General features: G+C 49.4%; 1 protein-coding gene across 1 annotated transcript in view; it reads right to left on the bottom strand.

The window, feature by feature from the left end:
* The window catches only part of SEZ6L (seizure related 6 homolog like), a 199,457-nt gene that overhangs the window by 71,375 nt on the left and 108,656 nt on the right, over window positions 1-19,426 (bottom strand). Inside the window, exons 3-4 of the mRNA XM_042234226.1 lie at window positions 2,396-3,154; window positions 1,452-1,585 (exon numbers count right to left, since the gene is read on the bottom strand). Of these exons, the coding sequence (XP_042090160.1) occupies window positions 1,452-1,585; window positions 2,396-3,154 (893 nt within the window). The remainder of the gene's footprint in view (window positions 1-1,451; window positions 1,586-2,395; window positions 3,155-19,426) is intronic.

Genomic DNA, 19,426 nt, shown 5'->3' with positions numbered 1-19,426 from the left:
AGCCCATATATATATATATATATATATACATATATATATACATATATACATACACCTTACTCTTTTCTGCTCTTTGATGAACTCCTACTCATCTGCCAAAGCCCCACTAAAATTGCCCTCCTCTGTGAAACCTTCCCTGACTGCCAGGGAGGTTGCCTGTCCCTCCACTGTGATTCTACATCCACTGTGAACGTCTGTTAGAGGTCATTTCAAACAGCAGCCCAATGTCTTCATGTGCGTCTATCTCAACCATGAAACAGTGACCTCCCTGAGGGCAACCCCTGCACCAGTTTTGCATACCACCATGCCCCCCATTGCTACGACTGGTACATTATAGACGCTCGCTGAAGGAATTCTGCTGTCCCTGACAAAAAGCGCCACACAGTATTAGACAGAGTGGATCTGTTCAAGTGGAGGGAAGTGTTCCTTAAGTGTCAGCATCAGAAGAACTGCAACTTTTCTCCAGTTTAATTCTGGGAACGTTTATAAAGTACTGACCACATGCCACGTGCTATGCCAAGCTCTGGGCACACGTTCTGCTGAGAGGCTTATCTTTCATTCTCTCTATAAACCAGAAAACCTTCCTAGGGTAGAGTTCTGCTTAGGTCATGCAGCTGACTCTGCTTAAAATCTTGGGGGCACTTTCTTGCCCATGAGAACAAAGCACATGCCCAGCCTTCTGCCCTTGGCCTGGAGGGGTCTGCCAACACGTGGTACTGGCCTCCATTTCTGGCTTCAGGGCAGTCCTCTCCTCTCTCGGACGGTGAACCGGACAGGTCCCCACTTGCTGGCATGTTGCCTCAGTGCATATAAAAAAGCGCCTCTAAAGATGGGGCGGTGGGTCGGCAATGGCCCGGAACGAGGGTGGGGATAACAGGTGACAGGCATTGAGCGCCCTATCTCTCTCCCCTAGACCTGGCTGAATACTCTTTGTGTACTATTATATATATTCCTCCCTGAAACTCCATAAAGTAGCAACATTTTTATCTCTGTTTCACTAATGGGGAAACAGACTCAGAGAGGTGGAGTCCCTTGCCCAAAGTCATGCAGCATTAACTGGTAGAGCTGGGACTTAAAACCCAGGCGTTTGAGGATGATGCTACCCTGCTTTTCCCTTCTTAGTTTGCAGCCAAAAGTTTATGAATCAAATGAACCATGTGGGGCTTCCATGAGTATGTGTGTGTTCAACAAGCAGGATATCACAGGACTTTCCTTCTGGGTACAACGGCTTACAATTTATCTATACATCCCCTTCCCTCCACGCGTGCCAAGGTAGTTCTTCTGAGTTGGGAACTCCTATTCAATCGCCAAAGCCCAGCTCAATTCCCCCCAGTTAGGGCAAAGAGAGAACCAAACCGGTTAAGATGAAAATAAGCCTGACTCAGATGACCCTTCAGAGGAGATCTTCTGTTGGAAGAGGCAGCCAAGACAGGGCAACTTCGTGGGGTTACCTGCAGCTCCACCCCATAGCCAGTGTAGACTGTCGCGTTGTACGTGCACTCCAGGAAGTTGTGGAGGGGCAGCGGCGGGTAATCACTGGAGTCGATGTACCCTTCAGGATCAGAGAAGCTCACACTGCAGACAGCTGGAGGAAAGGCACTGTCATCAGGACACAAAGAGCTGAGATGTCATCTCTCAGGTGGGCTGTTGGCTGGAACAGGGCCTCTGAACACTGGTGTTCCCATCCCCACTGCTGCCCCTGCTGTTCCTCCTCCTTCAGCTCCACACTCAACATAATAATCAAATAGCAAGAGCTGACATGGGACTGATGTTTCACTCTTATCTTAGAGACAAGTAAAGCAAAGCTCAGAGAGGGAGCACATTTGGGCCAAGGTCACACAATGAGCAGGGGTCAAAAGCCCAGAGCTCCCAGTCTTTCCTGAGCAGCCACATTGCATCTGTCCCGGATCGACATGTAATTGACAGCCGATGTCCCTGTGATGCGCTTGAAGATGGGATAGAAGACGAAAGAAAAGACTGGAACACAGAAGTGCATTCTATCAAGTTCACGCAGGGGCGAGAGCAAAAGCACCTTGGAAGGCTAGGGCCTTCTCGACAGGTGAAAGGACTCTGTCCCAGGAGGAGCGGTTTTGAATCCTGCTCTTCAGCTGTGAGACCTTGGGCAGGTTGTCTGATGTCTTAGGGTCTCAGGGGTCTCATCTCTGAAAATGGGGATGCTAGTTTTTAACCCCAGGGTCAAGTTCATAGCTAGGGCTGCATAGATGGTAACCAATGGCAGGTCATGAACCTTCGGGGTGGGGAGACACGGGGCCCCCTCCCCCCCCACGCCCCCTCCCCCCCCCACGCCCCCTCCCCCCCCCACGCCCCCTCCCCCCATCGCAGAAGCTGCCACCTCACAGTTGCTGCAGGGCCGGGGTGGCTGGGGGCTGCCTACCTGGGGCCTGCTCGGTGGTGATGACCGTGGTGGTGATGATGGTGGACGTGGTGGTCTCCTGGCTCTCCTCTGAGGCTGACCCGGTCAGCTCGGTCTCCCCTTTGTCCGTCAGCGTCTCGGGGCTTGCATCCTCGAGGGGAGCCTCCGGGGCCTCCTCGGGCACGGCGGGCGCCCCGGGGTCGGGGCTTTGGGGGAGCGTGTGGGCCACCAGTGGCTGCGAGGTGAAGGGGGCGATCTGCAGGGGCGCGGGGGTCGTGGGGACCGTGCCTTCCTTCCGCTCCAGCCAGAGGGGCTCCTCGGAGGACAGAGAGAGCGGGCGGGTCTCCTCCCCTGAGGAGGCCACGGGGTCCTGGCCACCGGGCGGGCGGGGCTTCCCCGGGGCGGCGGCCAGGAGACCCGGGCCCGGGGACGCGGTCCTCTGCGTGGCCGCTGCGAGGGTGGCCTTCGGCCTCAGCTGCTTCCTGGCCAGGTTCACCTGCTTGAGCGAAGGCGGCTTCTTCCTGGCGGGGAAGGCGTGCCTGGTGCCCGGCTCCTCCGGAAGAGGAAGCAGCGTAGACACAGCCGCTGGGTCTTGAGGCGCGAAGGGGACGGTTCCTTCCAGCTCTGGCTCGCGAAGCTCATCCCCAGACTGCACTGGATTCAGAGGGGCCGTGGTCACGCTCTCTTCGGGGTTCTCCTTGCTCAAACTGCTGCTCCCCAGGATTTCGGAGGGCAGAAGGTAAGTATCTGATTGGCCGGCATCTCCCTCTGGGAGCTCATCTTAGAAAGAGAACAGAGGCCAGTTAGCTTGGGGCCGGGGACTTTGAGTCCTCTACCTGGCCCGCGCTGAGGGTGGCCCCTTTAAGGTGGGACCCAAGGCTTGCCAGGATGCTGGCACATTTTGATCCCTAGATGCAGGGCTGCCACCTTTCTTTTCTTCCTTTTGCTGACTATGGAGACTTGGAGTGATCTGGGCCAGCCCCAGTTAAGCATTAGAGCTACAGAAATCGAGGACCCAGAATCTCATGGTCCTAATAAGAAAGCAGAAACAATCATATTAAGTGTGATAAATGCTTAGGAAGAGAGCAGCTCTGTGTGCCAAGAGGACAGAGAGGACAGGCCTCTAACCCAGTCTCTGGGCAGGACCACCATGTACAGTTGGGTAGGTTGCTCACTGCACAAGGTCATCCCGGTAAGAGGGATGAAAGGGGCTGTAACCAACCCACAGTCTCTTCTGAAAGCTGTGTGCCCTGACTCAGGGCTGTATTGTCCCGGGACTGGGGAAGTTTGGATGTTTTTTGTTTGTGTTTTGCTTATTTTTAACTAAAAAGTGTACAAGTGACCTTGTAGGAGACGCAGGAAGATTTGAGGATCCAGAGTTATGAGGCAGAACAGAGGGGTGTGGGAAGACCCTGGAGGCCTGGCTGAGGTGGATGGAAAAGAGGAAGGAAGGAGAACAGGGGACAGAGGTGGGGGGGGGGTGATTAGAGAGAAGGCTGGGGAGCAAGGAGGTCAGGGTCAGGCTCTGGTGGGCCTTGTACATCCTGCTGGTTCCTTGAGATTTATTTCTGTCTTGAAGGTAAGGTGTATAGGTGGTGAAGTCGCTCAGTCGTGTCTGACTCTTTGCGACCCCATGGACTGTAGCCTATCAGGCTCCTCCATCCATGGGATTCTCCAGGCAAGAATATTGGAGTGGGTTGCCATTTCCCTCTCCAGGGGAGCTTCCAGACCCAGGGATTGAACCCAGGTCTCCCACATTGGAGGCAGACGCTTTAACCTCTGAACCACCAGGGAAGCCCTTTGAAAGTAAAATCGCCTATAATTTTAAATGAGGGCTGGCCCAGGCCACTGTTTGGCAGAATCATGTCTGAAAGTAGCCTCATCATCCTCTTCTTTGACACTCAGTTCTGCCAAATGGAAGCTGGCAAATGGCTTTACCTCTCTGAGCCTCAGTTTCCTGAGCTGTAAAATGGGGCTGTTATCCCCTGTCTCCTAGGGTGGTCATCGTTCAAGAGGGTGATGTAGTGAAAGCAAACACACACATATGCACAAGTGGGTCCCTCACCCACAGTGAGTGCCTGGCGTCTGCTGTCATTGTAATCACCCCTCAGCAGGGGACCTGAGCAGTCAGAACATGCCAGATAAGGATCTTGGGATAGAGAGGAATTACATCCTGCGGGACAAAAGACTGATCGCTGTCCTTGTCAGTTTCCCTGCAGAAAGACACTCGCTCAGCCACACAGTCTTGGGCCCTTTAGCACTGTTATTCAAACTGATCTCTCTCAGAAAGGTTCATTTGCTTTCATGGAGTCAGCAGTGGCAGAGGCTCGATCTGTCTAGACTGCAACAGTGTGCAATTGACATCAACAAATATTCCTGTGGTATAACACCGATTACCAGCCGGTGGGCATTCCAGGCTGATGGGAACACTGGGGCGGAAACAGACATTGGGGAGGAGACGGTGTGCAGAGGACCTGAGCACAGATCCAGGTCACTTAAGCCAAGCAGGTTGTCTTGGTCCAAGGTGGGATGGATTGAGACTTTGGGATTAGACCTGGGTTCAGATCCAGCCTTTGACAGTTGCTAGCTGCATGGACCTGGGAAAGTCCGTTAAACCTCTTTTATGTAACAGATCATGGGATCAGATCAGACATGGGGCTGCTGGAAAGCTGTAGCTTTTACGCTCACAGTCGCTTTTATCAGATGATTGGTACTGACCATCTTTGTAGATTGTTGAGTGAGAAGGCTATGGGGCAGAAAGAAGAGGGGATGAGAGTTCAATACACCTGGCTCCCAAGACCCAGCTGTGGTTCGATGCACAGAGCTTGGATGCAGCCAAGGGCTTGGGGGACCTGCATGGTGGTCTTCTCCTGGCTACCACTCCCCATCAGAACTGGGTATGTTATGATAGCTAGGTTTCTTCTTCTCTCGGTGTGTCAAACGGACAGCTAGACTGGATGAAGTCTAAGGGTCCATCCAGCTCTGACATCATTGATTTTTCAAACAATCAGGTGACTCATCAGTATGCTTAGGGCCTGTTGGTAATCTTGCTAAAAAGGGCAAAGTGACAACCTCAGTCCTGACTCGGGCTTGTGAGTTTTGTGGGGCCCTGTGGCTACATTAGTTTCAGGCAGTCTTTCCACAAAAATGTCCCCTTGATCACAAGGGACTGGAGGAGAGACAGGAAGAGGGAGTGGGAGACAGGGATGTTAGGAAAACAAGCTGTGTCAAAGGTGATAAAAGATTACAGATGACATAAAGCATGTTGATGTGCCTTGGCCATAACAACAGTGATATTTATAACATTGCCTCCTGATTGCTTTATTGAGTGCTGAATATGTGCCAATATTTAGCTGAATATTTGTTAAATGCTTTGTATCCATTACTTCATTTAAGTCTTTCTCCATTACTTAAGTTTTTCTCGACCTTATTGATTAGAAATCAGTATTCTTATTTTACAGATGGGCAGATGGAGGTTTGGGATATTAAATAACTTTCCAAGATCATACAACAAAGCTGGGTTTCCTGCCTTGGTTTTCCTGATGGCACGGACCGTGCTGCTGCCTTTTAAGAAATATGGGGCATATATATTTTAAGAAAACGCAGTACCATCACCTGCGCCCCCCTTGTCTGCTTGAATCGACCTCTCCCCACTGCAACACCCTTCTCTCTAAACCCTTGTGTTGTGTTTCTGCTAAGTGGGCTACAGCGTATTCCAACACCCCATAGATGATACCGCCATCCCTCAGTGCATTCCTTATTAAAATACAAATTGCTGGTCTCCCCTGCCAGACCCATCACATCTGGATCTTCTCTGAGGCCAGTGAGACCCAACAGAGCTGGGGAAAGCGGAAGGAAACAAGAGAGAAATGATCCTATAATCAATTCCTGCCTCCCAATCACTGCTCCCACCTCTGAGATCCCCAGCAAAAAACTGGTGCCAATCTCAGCAGCGATAAAGCATCTTAGGAAGCAAATCCATGGGAATGAGTCACTCTTTTCCCCATTGAACACCTGACTCCCAGGAAGAGTTGTATATTTGCCATGTCAATTCACCTCCCTGCCCCCAGTGCCCCTTACCCCTCCGAGCTCACACACGCTGCAGTTTGGCTGGCCGGCTGGCTCCAAACTGAAGGCCATGTTCAAGAGAGATGAGTACGTATCTGTGACCTGAGTGTATGCAACCTGGAGACGCAGCGTTTGTTCTCGACTGGGACACAGGCCAAATGAGTGCCACGTGAACACATGTCCCAGCGGGAATTAGTCAGATTGGATTCCACGGCCTCACAGATGCAGAGACTTCACTTGCTCAAATAGGCTGGCTTTTCCCGGGGCTCCAGTGACCACCGAGTTACATTAACTCCTCTTCCCCAAAGCATTTAACTTTTTCAATCACCGTAATCACGTTTGGCTGGTTCTCCCTTTAATGTGGGCATTCAGTGCCCCACTGGGATGCTGTCAATCAACTGCTGAGTGAAGGTGCTGGGTGCTGACTCTCCCTGCTGGTTGACCCTCAGTACGAGAGAGTCAGCACTCTAGGACATGGTCCCTGCATTCAAGAACTTAGGAAGGTGTAGCAACAGGTCCTACTGCATTGCACAGGGAACTATATTCAGTAACCTGGGATAAACCATATTGGAAAAGAATATGAGAAAGCATATGGATAACTGAATTGCTTTGCTGTACAGCAGAAATTAATACAGTGTTGTGAATCAATTCTACTTCGACTTGAAAAAAAAAAAAAGGAAGGCAGACAAACAACAAAAACTCAACATGGGTACCAAACAGAAGAGACGGAGTTTTAATTACATCCGTATGCTGTTTTCCTCTCTTGAGACAGCATGGAGCAACATCACAGGCAACTGAGCGTTTGTTCTGCCTTCCAAGTTGGGAGAAACACCTCTCTCTCTCTCTGTCTTTACTAACGTTGATGGGGAGATGGAAGATTAGACTTGGAAGCATGCCATCAAAGTCGAAAAAGCACATGTTAAAAAGCACATGTTCGGAAGCCATGAAGCTGACGATTTTTTGTTTTAAACGCCCAGCAGCAGTGGAATGGCCAAGAACGGCCTGGAATCTGAGCAATAGCGGATCATCACGCAGGCACGGAAGGGCAGACCGAGAAGTGGAGGAAATGGAAGCCGGATGATGCTTCTGCTATAATGTTCTGTGAAAACAGCAAGATGGAAAGTTCTACGGTGTGGATGCAAACGACTTGACGCAAACAACTCAAGCAAATGGCGATGCAGAGAGTCTCTTTTTGACTTGGAAGAGTGGCCCCCAAGCATGGTCCTGGCTGCCTCTGGGTGGTGGGACTTCTGGAGATGTGTTTGCTTCCTTCTACTTGTGGGCATTTTCCAAAATGTGTGTAAGAAGTATTCAAAACTTCTTAAGAGAAAAAGAATTATGAAAGGAGGGTTTAAATGCTGCCTTTAGTGCCTTGTGATGGGGAGGAGGCAGGAGATCAGACACACGTTTGTAATCAGGGATGTGCTTTGCTCACTGAGTCATTGAACCCCTGGGATGCGGTCTCCTGGTGGGGATGTCATTGGACTGTTCACAGTGGGTGCTTTTAGGAGGAGGGGATGGCAGGTGGATCGATGGGTATCTGTTTGCTAAACGGCGGTACAAAAATGCGGGTCACTCTTCTCTTCGACATTACTCATATCTGATTCAGTGGTGTGTTCTGGTACCTTCTCGTACCTCGTACTCTCCACAATGAGGACTTGCTTAGCTCACGCTGGTGGGTTTGCCTGGCCTCATCAAGGGACAAAACCCCAAACTAAATGTCACCTCCTGCAGATAGAACGTTTCCCAGAGTTTCTGATCACAGGGTATCCAGAGGAAGGGTTGGAGGTCTAGAGAGGGAAAACGGATTCCCCAGGGTCATACCGCCTGTTTGTATTCGTAACAAAACAATGAGGAGCATGCACCCCGCAGCTAGAGAGTAGCCCCTGCTCGCCACAGCTAGAGAAAGCACGGGCGTGGCAACGAAGACCCAGCGCGGCCAAAAAGAAAGAAAGACTCTTTGAGGCTTGGAAAAAACCACACCCCAGCACATCAGGCAAAACCAGAAACAAGCCCAGGAACATCTGACTGCCCTGAAGAATGTTGGTTGATTCCATGCTTCCTACATCTGGGCTGGGCTGCAAGGGGCCATCCCATGCGTTGCAGGATGTTGAGCATTATCCCTGGCCCCCACTCGCTGCAGGACAGTAGCACCCTTCTCCCACCCCCTGGGGACAATCAAAAATGACCCCAGACATTGCCAGATGTCCCCTGGGTGGGTGGGTGGGGTGGGGGTAGCCAAAGACCCTCTAGTTGGCGGCCACTGGTGTTGCCCCCAGAAGTGAATAGACCTTCTCGCTTCGTTCCTGGAGCTGATGTGCTTTGTCTCACTTACATTGTTGACTTTTAGGGCAGAGAAGGTCTTCGGCTTATCCCTACTTTACAGATTAGGACACTGACGTGAGTGAGGGCAGTGTTTCTTCCTCTCACTCACGTTTGGTCATTCATTCATTGAGCACCTGCTGTGGTCCAGACGCAGGCGACAAGGGGCTGGCAGGCAGAGGTCCACCCCGGAGAGCAAAGAGCCAGAGCGGATGGGTACAACCCTTCCCTTCAGCCGGAGAGGACCCGGCTCACCCAGCCCACTCAGGCCTGCGGGAACAAGGCCGCTGCGGTGGCTTCAAGTTCTGATCACACCTGGACTTGGAGAGGAGTTTCCGGGACGGAAGGGGCAGAGACAGATAGAGGGGGTGGGCTTGGGGTTTCATCTCGGGCTTCACTGGCCGCCTTCTGCCTGCACCCGGGCCAGCAGTACTGCGGTTCAGACTGTGATTAACACCCTGCAAAGTGCCTTCCCAGCTGTGATCTCATTCCAGCCTCCAAACAGCTCTGTGAGTTTGATGTTTTGTTTCTTTCCATTTTATAGATGAAAAAAAAAAAGTCAAGGCTCAGAAAGAGGAAGTGACCTGTCCAAGATGATTAAAGCAAATTGAGGCTAGGATTAGATACTTTCTGACCTTGTTTCCAGTGTCCTTTCCTCTTTCCCACATCTGCAAATATTTTTTCCCCCTATAAAATAGTTTATTTGCAAAATACAGGAATACTTGAAAGGCATGAAGTCAGAAGTGTCAGCCTTGTACCACCCTGACTCGTCCACTAGTCCTGCCTTCCAGAGGGAACCCCTGTTAATGGGATCTGTTTAACCTCCAAATAAAATGTATTGATGTAAAAACAATAAAGTATGTTACCTTAAAATGTGGGGCAGCGCACAGGAGTGTGGGCTTGGAGTCAGAATCACTGGGGTTCCAGACTTAGCCTGTGGCTAACTGCCCACGAGACCCTGGACAGCCCCTCCCTTCTCTAGGCCTCCCCTTTCTCATCTGTAAGATGGGATCACACAGCCTTATCTCCTAGGGTCGTGAGAAAGTACGATGAAACCACGAGTGTACAGAACAGCTCACACAGCAGCCGTCAACTCTCATGAGCTCCTTTGCAGCTTTCTATTGGTCTGAATATTCACTGGATTATGACGTGTATACTGCCCTGTCACTAAGAAATGCATTTTGAAATATTTCAGTCATTTAGAAAGAGTTCAAGACTAAGCCAGCAAATACCCGTGTGTGTATACCTTTAGCTTAAGAAACAGAGTGCGTACCAGTACAGTCAAAGCCTCTGTTTGTTCCTCCCTACCAGCCTCTCCTTCTTCTCCACCTCCTGGGAGTAACTACTGTCCTGAAGCTGGCCTTCAGCATTCTCATTTATTATGTGCATTACCTGTATTTAATATTAGTAGTTATCGTGTGTATTTATTATACATGTCAATACCTCTGAGCACTACACGGCACTGTGCAGACTTTCTGCATGAGCCCTCCTGAAGCTTGCTCCTTTCTTCTCCTTTCTTTCCTTGCCCTTTCTCTTATTCAACATTTTGCGATTCATCTACGTTGATAAGTGTGGTTGGGACTGATTCATTTTCACTGCTGCATACTACTCCATTACGCTAGCGTTCCACCACCATTTTTTTCACTTAAAGCCCGTCATGGCTATCTTTTTGTCAGCACTTATGCAGCCACTTCGTTCTTTTTTTAATGGCTACATTAAAATGTGGGCTTCCCCGGTGCTATAAACACACACATGGTTGAACCAGGCCCTTGATTAACATTCAGGTTGTTACCATTCTCTCCCCTGTCATCCCAAATACCCCTGCAGTAGAGATGTATCTTTGGTGAACATGGCCAGGTAATTCTTCAGGAGCGTGTCCCTCAAGTTGCACTGCTTGGCCAAAAGATTTGCATATGTAAAATGTTGACACTGAAAAGGCACCTTCCAAAAAGACAGGAGCTTGTTTGTTCACCCTGCCGCCAACTCTACACAAGATTGCTACTGCCTGCCATGCTCTGTCTATGCATAACTTCCAATGACTTTAAAAAAAATTTAAATGTATTTTTTTATCGTTGGCTGTGCCGGGTCTTCATTGCTGCACAGACTTTCTCTAGTTGTGGTGAACAGGGGCTACTCTAGTTGCGATGCATGGGCCTCACTGTGGCGGCTTCTCTTGTTGTGGGGCACAGGCTCTGGGCACGTGGTCTTCAGCAGCTGTAGTGTAGGGGCGTCCGGAGTTGTGGTACTCAGGCTTGGTTGCCCCGTGGCATGTGGAATCTTCCCAGACCGGAGATCAGACCGGTGTCCGCCTGCATTGGCAGGTGAATCCTTAACCACTGGACCACGGGAAGTCCTTGCAGTTGACTTTTAACTCAACCATCTGGGGCAGATGGATCCAGGCACAGTGGCTTTCTAGAATGCCACCTTCCAAGGTGATTCTGAGGTGCTCTCTCGCTTTCTCTAGTTGGTGCTGAAGCTGTGTCCAGGGTTGGTCCTGACCTGTTGCCTGCATCATCAGACTTTTACTCCAGAGCATCCAGGAAGGCCACCTTCCAAGGGTGCTTCGGAAGCCTGCCCCACCACAGCCTGACTTCAAGTCACAGATCAGGCTGGGGATGGGTGGCTCAGGAAGGCTATGGACACTGTGGATGCTGGGGCAGGAGAGCAACAGACGTCCCGTCTGCACAGCAGTAGATTTCCAGGTAGATGAGTTGCTTAGTCAGGTCCCAAAATAGAAGGACAGCTGTGGTCATGACACCCACTGGGATGGTACAAAGTATTCACAGCACAAAGTATTATTTCTATTAGGAGAAATATGCAAACAGTCGACCTGCCTGTCTCTAGGGGGCAAGTTAAATGATTGTAGAAACACAGTGGAATACAGGCAAGGTTCAAAGAGATGAGATGACGTCATTGGTGAATTATGTGGTGAGTAACCTGGCAAGAACATTCAGAATTACATCTCCCCTTTGACTCAGCAAGCCCACTTCTGGGAATTTATCCTGCAGACACAGGTCTGCCCACATGCAAAATGACGCACGCACAAGGTTAAGCGATGCAGCACTGCCTGTTGTAGCAAAAGACTTGGAGACAAACCAAGTATCCATCCATAAGGTTAAGTCAATGACAGAACATCCAGACAGAATGCCGTACAGCTGCAAGAAAAGGGTGGCGAGACTGTCTATGGACCACGGAGGAGGGAAGGCAAAAGTTTCTGCTAGGGTAAAGAGCAAAGTGCAGAATGGTATGCAGAGTCTGTTGCTTTTTGTGTAGAAAAAAAAAGGAGAGAAAATAAAGCTACATATGTTGGCATTGGTTAATATGTGCATAAAGAAGCTTTGAGGGGGTGGGAGGGAAGTTCACAAAGGAGGAGATATATGTATATTTATAGCTGATTCACGTTGTACAGCAGAAACTAATACAACATTGTAAAGCAATTATCCTCCAGTTTAAGAAATGAAATTTAATAATAAAAAGAAACTTTGAAAGTGGTTATGGGGAGGTGGGGCATTGGAAATTGGGAGGATGACCAGAAAGAGTGGGAAGGAGAATTTTCACGGTATACCTTTACATTGATACATATGTATGTATCTATGCATATGTATATCTACATTTATAGCTGTATAGTCTACTCAACAACTATGTAACTAATTCAAAAATAGCATGAAGAATGGCAGAGCTATGTGCCAAGGCAATTCAGTATGAGCTGAAAAAAATCAAGGTAGAGTGGTGGGTATACGAGCTCTCACGGGAGTAAAGGGAATACACTTGAGCCAAGTAGTGGGAACTGCCTTAGCGGAGCAGGAGTAAGGCTTGCAGTGGAAGAGGGAAACACTTTTTACTGCAACTTTGAAATAGTTTGATTAATTTGTAATGTGCATGCTGTAACCAGAGATCAAATTGCCAACATCCACTGGATCATCTGCCTCTTGAGAAATCTGTATGCAGGTCAGGAAGCAGCAGTGAGAACTGGACATGGGGCAACAGACTGGTTCCAAATAGGAAAAGGAGTACGTCAAGGCTGTCTATTGTCACCTGCTTATTTAACTTCTATGCAGAGTACATCATGAGAAATGCTGGGCTGGAAGAAGCACAAGCTGGAATCAAGATTGCCTGGAGAAATATCAATAACCTCAGATATACAGATGACACCACCCTTATGGCAGAAAGCGAAGAAGAACTAAAGAGCCTCTTGATGAAAGTGAAAGAGGAAAGTGAAAAAGTTGGGTTAAAACTCAACATCCATGTTAGAAAACTAACATCACTGCATCTCGTCTCATCACTTCATGGGAAATAGATGGGGAAACAGTGGAAATAGTGACAGACTTTATTTCTTTGGGCTCCAAAATCACTGCAGATGGTGACTGCAGCCATGAAATTAAATGATGCTTACTCCTTGGAAGAAAAGTTGTGACCAACCTAGACAGCATATTAAAAGCAGAGACATTACTTTGTCAACAAAAGTCCACGTAGTCAAAGCTATGTTTTTTCCAGTAGTCATGTATAGATGTGAGAGTTGGACTATGAAGAAAGCTGAGCGCCAAAGAACTGATGCTTTTTGAACTGTGGTATTGGAGAAGACTCTTGAGAGTCCCTTGGACTTCAAGGAGATCCAACCAGTCCATCCTAAAGGAAATCAGTCCTGAATAGTCATTGGAAGGACTGATGCTGAAGCTGAAATTCCAATACTTTGGCCACCTGGTATGAAGAACTGACTCATTGGAAAAGACCCTGATGTTGGGAAAGATTGAAGGTGGGAGGAGAAGGGGACGAAAGAGGATGAGATGGTTGGATGGCATCACTGACTCAATGGACATGAGTTTGAGTAAACTCTGGGAGTTGGTGATGGACAGGGAGGCCTGGCATGCTGCAGTCCATGGGGTCCCAAAGAGTCAGACACAACTGAGGGACTGAACTGAACTGAACTGAACTTAATAATTAGTAATAGTAGTGAACTCCCTGAGGTTTGCCATCCCAGTTTCAAAGGAGAGCAGAGAACAAACCCCAGCCTTTCTTCAGGTTTTAGACAGTTCTCACCTTTCCACAGGTGATGGGGAAACGTGCATCACTCCAGCAGGGAGTGATCCACTTCTCCACCCACAACCCCCTTCCTCAGAGTGGAGGGACCATCTGATTGGAGGTGTAAGGGAGGGAGGTACTTGGGATGTCATATCCACAGCATCCCGTATCCAGGGCAATGTCGCTGGACCAAAAGCCAGCAGTGTGGCTCCCCCTGTCCCTCTGTCTTTCCAGACTTCTCTCCTGGGGCCTGGGTACCCGAATCAAAGTCACGCGAGAAGGGCAGGGCATAGGTGCCCCCCTGTGGTCTGCAGCCCAGCTTCACGGGCCATCAGGCCGGTCCCATCGGCTCTGGGTGCCTGCTTTCCCACACTTGGTTAAACCAGGGGAGAGGGCCACTGAAGGGAGTGACGACCATCCCCACCCTCTGCACCAACTAATCGTAGAGTCCAGAGTCTCGGGAGAAGCTTCTCCCGGTCTCACGACTCGCTTATTATGTCTTCACCTGGCACTTCACACTCTTCACGGGAGTATGGAATTTTCAGGTTCATCACGTGGCCTGTGGAGGGCTTATACTTTCGTCAGGACAGATGCAAATCTTCATGTAGATAGAGCTTTGCGAGGCATTTAGCAGGTGCTTAGGACATCATGAAGTCCCCTTCCAATCCAGGAATTCTAGAATTCTGAATGTCGCCATGCCTGGGTGGTGGGGAGCAGGCTGTGGACATCACTCACACAACATCACGTGCCCAGGCCTCATTATGGTACAAGCTGCTCTGGTCCAGTCCTCAGCTCTCACAGAGCTGCTCTCGGACTTCCTTTGTAAAAACCTCTGTTTCTTCTCTGATCTTTATTATTTCCTTCCTTCTGCTGAGTCTGGGTTTTGTTCACTCTTCTTTAGCTTGTTAAGGTGGCAGGTGAGGTTGCTCACTTGAGGCTTTTCTTGTGCTGTTTTTTGAGGAAGGCCTGTATCGCTCTGAATTTCCCTCCAAGAACTGCTTTTCCTGCACCCTGTAGGCTTTGTATGGCTGCACTTTCAATGTCATTTGCCTCAAGGCATTTTAAAATTTCCATTTCGATTTTCTCACTGACCCATTGGTGTTAACTTCCTTCCCTTTCAATCAATTTTCTTTTCAAGACTGAAATGGACACACTTCTATTCCACATCCTCTTTCCACCTATAGATGGGCTAATTGACAGGGAAGTGAACGCCAGGAAAAAGCGAGCAGGCTGGGATCAGGGATTCACCATTCGTGATCCAACACTTCCATTGTGGGGGCACAGGAAAGGCCCAGGACCCCCTGAAGAGGAGAGGCAGGATTGGGTCCCCTCAGCATGGGATTGGCTGGCATCACCTGGATCGTCCAGCCATCCTCTCCACCAGGCTCAGACATTCATCACTGAAAAAAGAGTCATCTAAGGAGATTATTTCTGGGAGCACCATGTTGTCACGGACAGAGCATGGGAAACATCCAGGGCAGGCCAGACCCTGTGGGCAGTCAAGGCACCAGGGTTCCTTTCTACACAGTCCAGTGGGGGAGCTGGATAAACTCAGCTTTTCATTTTTACAAAGCACCGAGGAAGCCGAGTGCCACCGTGACAGGAGAAGAGACAGCAAGTTGTATCTTACAGAGATATTTTTAGCTATCTTGTTATTCCTACAACATGGTTATGAAAGCCCCATTTCTTTTCTGGGCTTGACCTCATAAGTCCAGCCCCTTCCACCCACGGCAGGTCAGGGAGATCTTTCCAAACCACCCCCTTGCAGTGGTAGGTGTCTCTCCTGGATTTTCCCGTCGTTGTCTTAACTCCTAATAGTACCAAAGAGATACTCTTCGATTCTCTCACCTTATCTTGATTCCTTCCAAAAAGATAAGCCGCCACATAAGTCAGGCTCTCCTATTTGGCTGGCGTCTTCCCCGTTCTTCCTCACTAGGAGCAAGTTTCCTGAGGACAGCAGTCGGGTCTGCTCCATTCGTCACTGTCACCCTGGAACCTCTTCCATGACCGTGAGCCTGACACACAGGCGGCCCCTCATCAAAAGCTAGTTAATGAGTCATGGTCACGCCTGCAGCACTGTTGAGAATAAGACTTGGAGTCTGAGATCAAGTCCAGCTCTTTAAGTGAGGGATTACAGACCAGCAGACTGTCAGCACTACAGGCCCCCATGAAGGGAAATCCTGAGGGCTTCCCAGGCGGCTCAGGGTAAAGAATCCGCCTGCCAGTGCAGGGCACGTGGATCCCTGGGTCGGGAAGATCCCCTGGAGGAGGAAATGGCAACCCACTCCAGTATTCTTGTCTGGAAAATCCCTTGGACAGAGGCGCCTGGCAGGCTACTCTCCATGGGGTTGCAAAGGGTCGGACATGACTGAGCACACACGTGAATGGAAGTCCTTAGTAGACAAAGATGTTCTGGTTTAAGGTTTTGAGGGTGGGAAGCTGTTCTCGGTGAATGTCCATACCTACTCGTTCTGATTACACAGCAGAATTTCATTACGGTGCAAGCAGGGAGCAGGAAGACAGCCCATTCCCATTTAGCAGTGGGAGGGCAAATGGAAACGCAAATCATGAATTTGTTTGACAGTCTCTTCATTTCCCTGGCGCTGCTCAATATGCCATAGTCATATGGCTGGAGGGGAGATTTTGGTGTGGTGTAGATATCACCTGGAAAAAAAAAATCAGCCCTGAGTATTCACTGGCAGGACTGATGCTGAAGGTGAAGCTCCAATGCTTTGGCCACCTAAAGCGAAGAGCCAACTCCCTGCGAAAGACCCTGATGCTGGGAAAGCTTGAAGGCAGGAGAAGGGGAGGACAGAAGATGAGATGGTTGGATGGCATCACTGACTCGATGGACACGAGTTTGCGCAGACTCCAGGAGATAGTGAAAGACAGGGAAACCTGGCGTGCTGCAGTCCACGGGCGACAAAGAGTCGGACGCAACTGAGCGACTGAACAGCAGCAAATATCAACGAAAAGAGCACCCCAGCTGTACCTGTGAGCAGACCCCCTGACTCACCCCTACTCCCCCAGTGCCCCCCAGGTCTGCAGCAGAAATTCAGGGGGCTCCAGGGCACTTGGAGCAGGTGTTAAAAGGACAAGCTTGTAAAGAAAAGACTCAGTGTTTCTGCTACAAGAGTAATTATCCGATAATCGTCCTCTGTGATCTGGCGTCTCCCCCCACGAATGGGCCTCCTTTGTAATTCGTGTTGGGTTCGGAAAGGCTTGGACGTTCTTTTATGTCCAGTTACGTCTCATCAGAGCAATGCTGGGGGTACATCCATCTTCCGCATGAACGAGCCCAGATAGCTGTTGGCATGGGGGTGTGAGCCTGCCTTTGTGTCTTCAACAATCTGATTAACTGTGGCTGACATCAGTGCCAAGTGATTAGCATTTAAACACTCCTCTCCCTTCCCACCTCCATCACCACGCCCACCGCCCCCCCCCCGCCCCCAACCCCGACTCCATTCACATCTCATGGGGCCTCGACATTGTGATTTCTTGCCAGTAGCGAGGGGGAGAGGAACTCAGTGTGATTTATTTGTGTACAGGAAACTCAGTGAGTCATTGAGAGTGAGTTGGGAGACAGACACGCAAGACAGCTCTGAGAGGAAACCCACGGTGGGACATCTGTCTAGATACAATTACCTATATAGTCACGTAGACAGAAATCAGACTTGGGAATGGACCCAGATGGTCCTGAGTGAGTTCAAGAGACATCATCAGGACGCTTCCAATTTCCCTTCACCTGTTTGCTCAGGTTCACAGACAAGAATAAAGAGCAGATTGCCATCCGGGGATGCTTCTGTGACAGGCTCAGAGAAGAGAAGACCCAGGGACTCGGGAGACCTGGGTTCGGGCGCTGGTTTTACCACTAATTTCCAATCCGCCTTAGGCAAATGCTGCCTCTCAAAACCTAGCTTCTTGCTCTGTAAAGTCAAGACAGTCATCTTTGCCTGGTCACCCTCAGAGAAACAAAACGGGGGCAATGGCAGGGCTGGGGAGTGATGTGTAAGATTAACTTTATAACTGTGAGGCTTAATTTGTTTCATTAAAAAGCTGAAGGGAGGCCTTTCTTCAGACAGAATGTGAACAGCAGTGACTTTACTGGCCGGGGAGAAACAAAGCATTTCTTGGCTTTACTTGCAACACTGAAATGTCCCCAGCCCCGCCACCCATGTCCTGAAATGTAGCTACTGTTATCTTCATTTTAATGATGAGGAAACACAAGTACGTGGTAAAGAGCTAGGATCTGAACTGGGGCCATCTGACCCTCACAGCTGTATTTGTTCTGTGTCCCTCCTCCAGTTGATCCCTGACCGTGGCCTGGCAGCTTCCAGAGCAAATGTCAAGTGTTACCGACTGCTGACAAAGTTCAGAAGATCTGCTCCAGCTGAGAGGTCCCCAGAGATGGTGGAGGACACTGACTGTGCCCCGTGGGTAGCAGAATGCTGGTTGCTCCTCCAAAGGCCCAAACTACAGAGAAAAGTGGAAGAATAGCTTCTACAAAGGTAAAACGTGAAGAGGTGGGGAAGGCGGCCCCAAATCCCCATTTTACAGGCAGGTAAACTGATGCTCATAGCATCTGGTCCCATCACTTCATGGCAAATAGATGGGGAAACAATGGAAACAGTGAGAGACTTTTTATTTTGGGGGGCTCCAAAATCACGGCAGATGGTGACTGCAGGCATGGAATTAAAAGATGCTTGCTCCTTGGAAGGAAAGTTATGACCAACCTGAACAGCGTATTAAAAAGCAGAGACATTACTTTGCCAACAAAGGTCCATCTAGTCAAAGCTATGGTTTTTCCAGTGGTCATGTATGGATGTGAGAGTTGGACTATAAAGAAAGCTGAATGCCAAAGAATTGACGCTTTTGAACTGTGGTGTTGGAGAAGACTCTTGAGAGTCCCTTCGACTGCAAGGAAATCCAACCAGTCCATCCTAGAGGAGATCAGTCCTGAATATTTCTTTGGGAGGACTGATGCAGAAGCTGAGACTCCAATACTTTAGTGACCTGATGCAAGGAACTGTCTCATTGGAAAAGACCCTGATGCTGGGAAAGATTGAAGGTGGGAGGAGAAGGGGACGAAAGAGGATGAGATGGTTGGATGGCGTCACTGACTCAATGGACATGAGTTTGTGTAAACTCCGGAAGTTGGTGATGGACAGGGAGGCCTGGGGTGCTGCAGTCCATGGGGTCGCAAAGAGTCGGACACAACTGAGCGACTGAACTGAACTGTAGCTGAAGCTTATGTACAAAGGAAAAGGCAGATTAGGAAGGTGAGGGTGCCTTTGTTAACTCACCCTACGGCCTTTGGTAAGCCCACTCTCATCTCTGGACCTCAATTTTATCCTCTGTTTGATGGAATCATCTCTTCAAATAAAACCCTAAGACGAAAGACAGTGTATGATGTCATACAGTTAATAAAGAGTTAGCTCAGCCAGTCTGGGCCATCCCTACCCTGCAGAACCCTTGCCCCTGGCTCCTGGGGTGTAACCTTTAGGCCTGGAGGAAGAAACCGTTTCTACTTACCTTGCATTTCTCCCCTGCTCCCTTTCAGATGACTTTGTCCATGCCAGCTCCACACCTGCTAACGTCTAGGTCAATTTCAACAGGGACTTAGGCCAGAAATTAAAAAGCAGA

The sequence above is a fragment of the Ovis aries genome, chromosome 17 (genome assembly GCF_016772045.2).
Source record: "Ovis aries strain OAR_USU_Benz2616 breed Rambouillet chromosome 17, ARS-UI_Ramb_v3.0, whole genome shotgun sequence".
NCBI classification, from domain to species: Eukaryota; Metazoa; Chordata; class Mammalia; order Artiodactyla; family Bovidae; genus Ovis; species Ovis aries.
The sequence above is the reverse complement of the archived record's forward strand: the minus strand, read 5'-3'. Positions and strand labels throughout refer to the sequence as shown.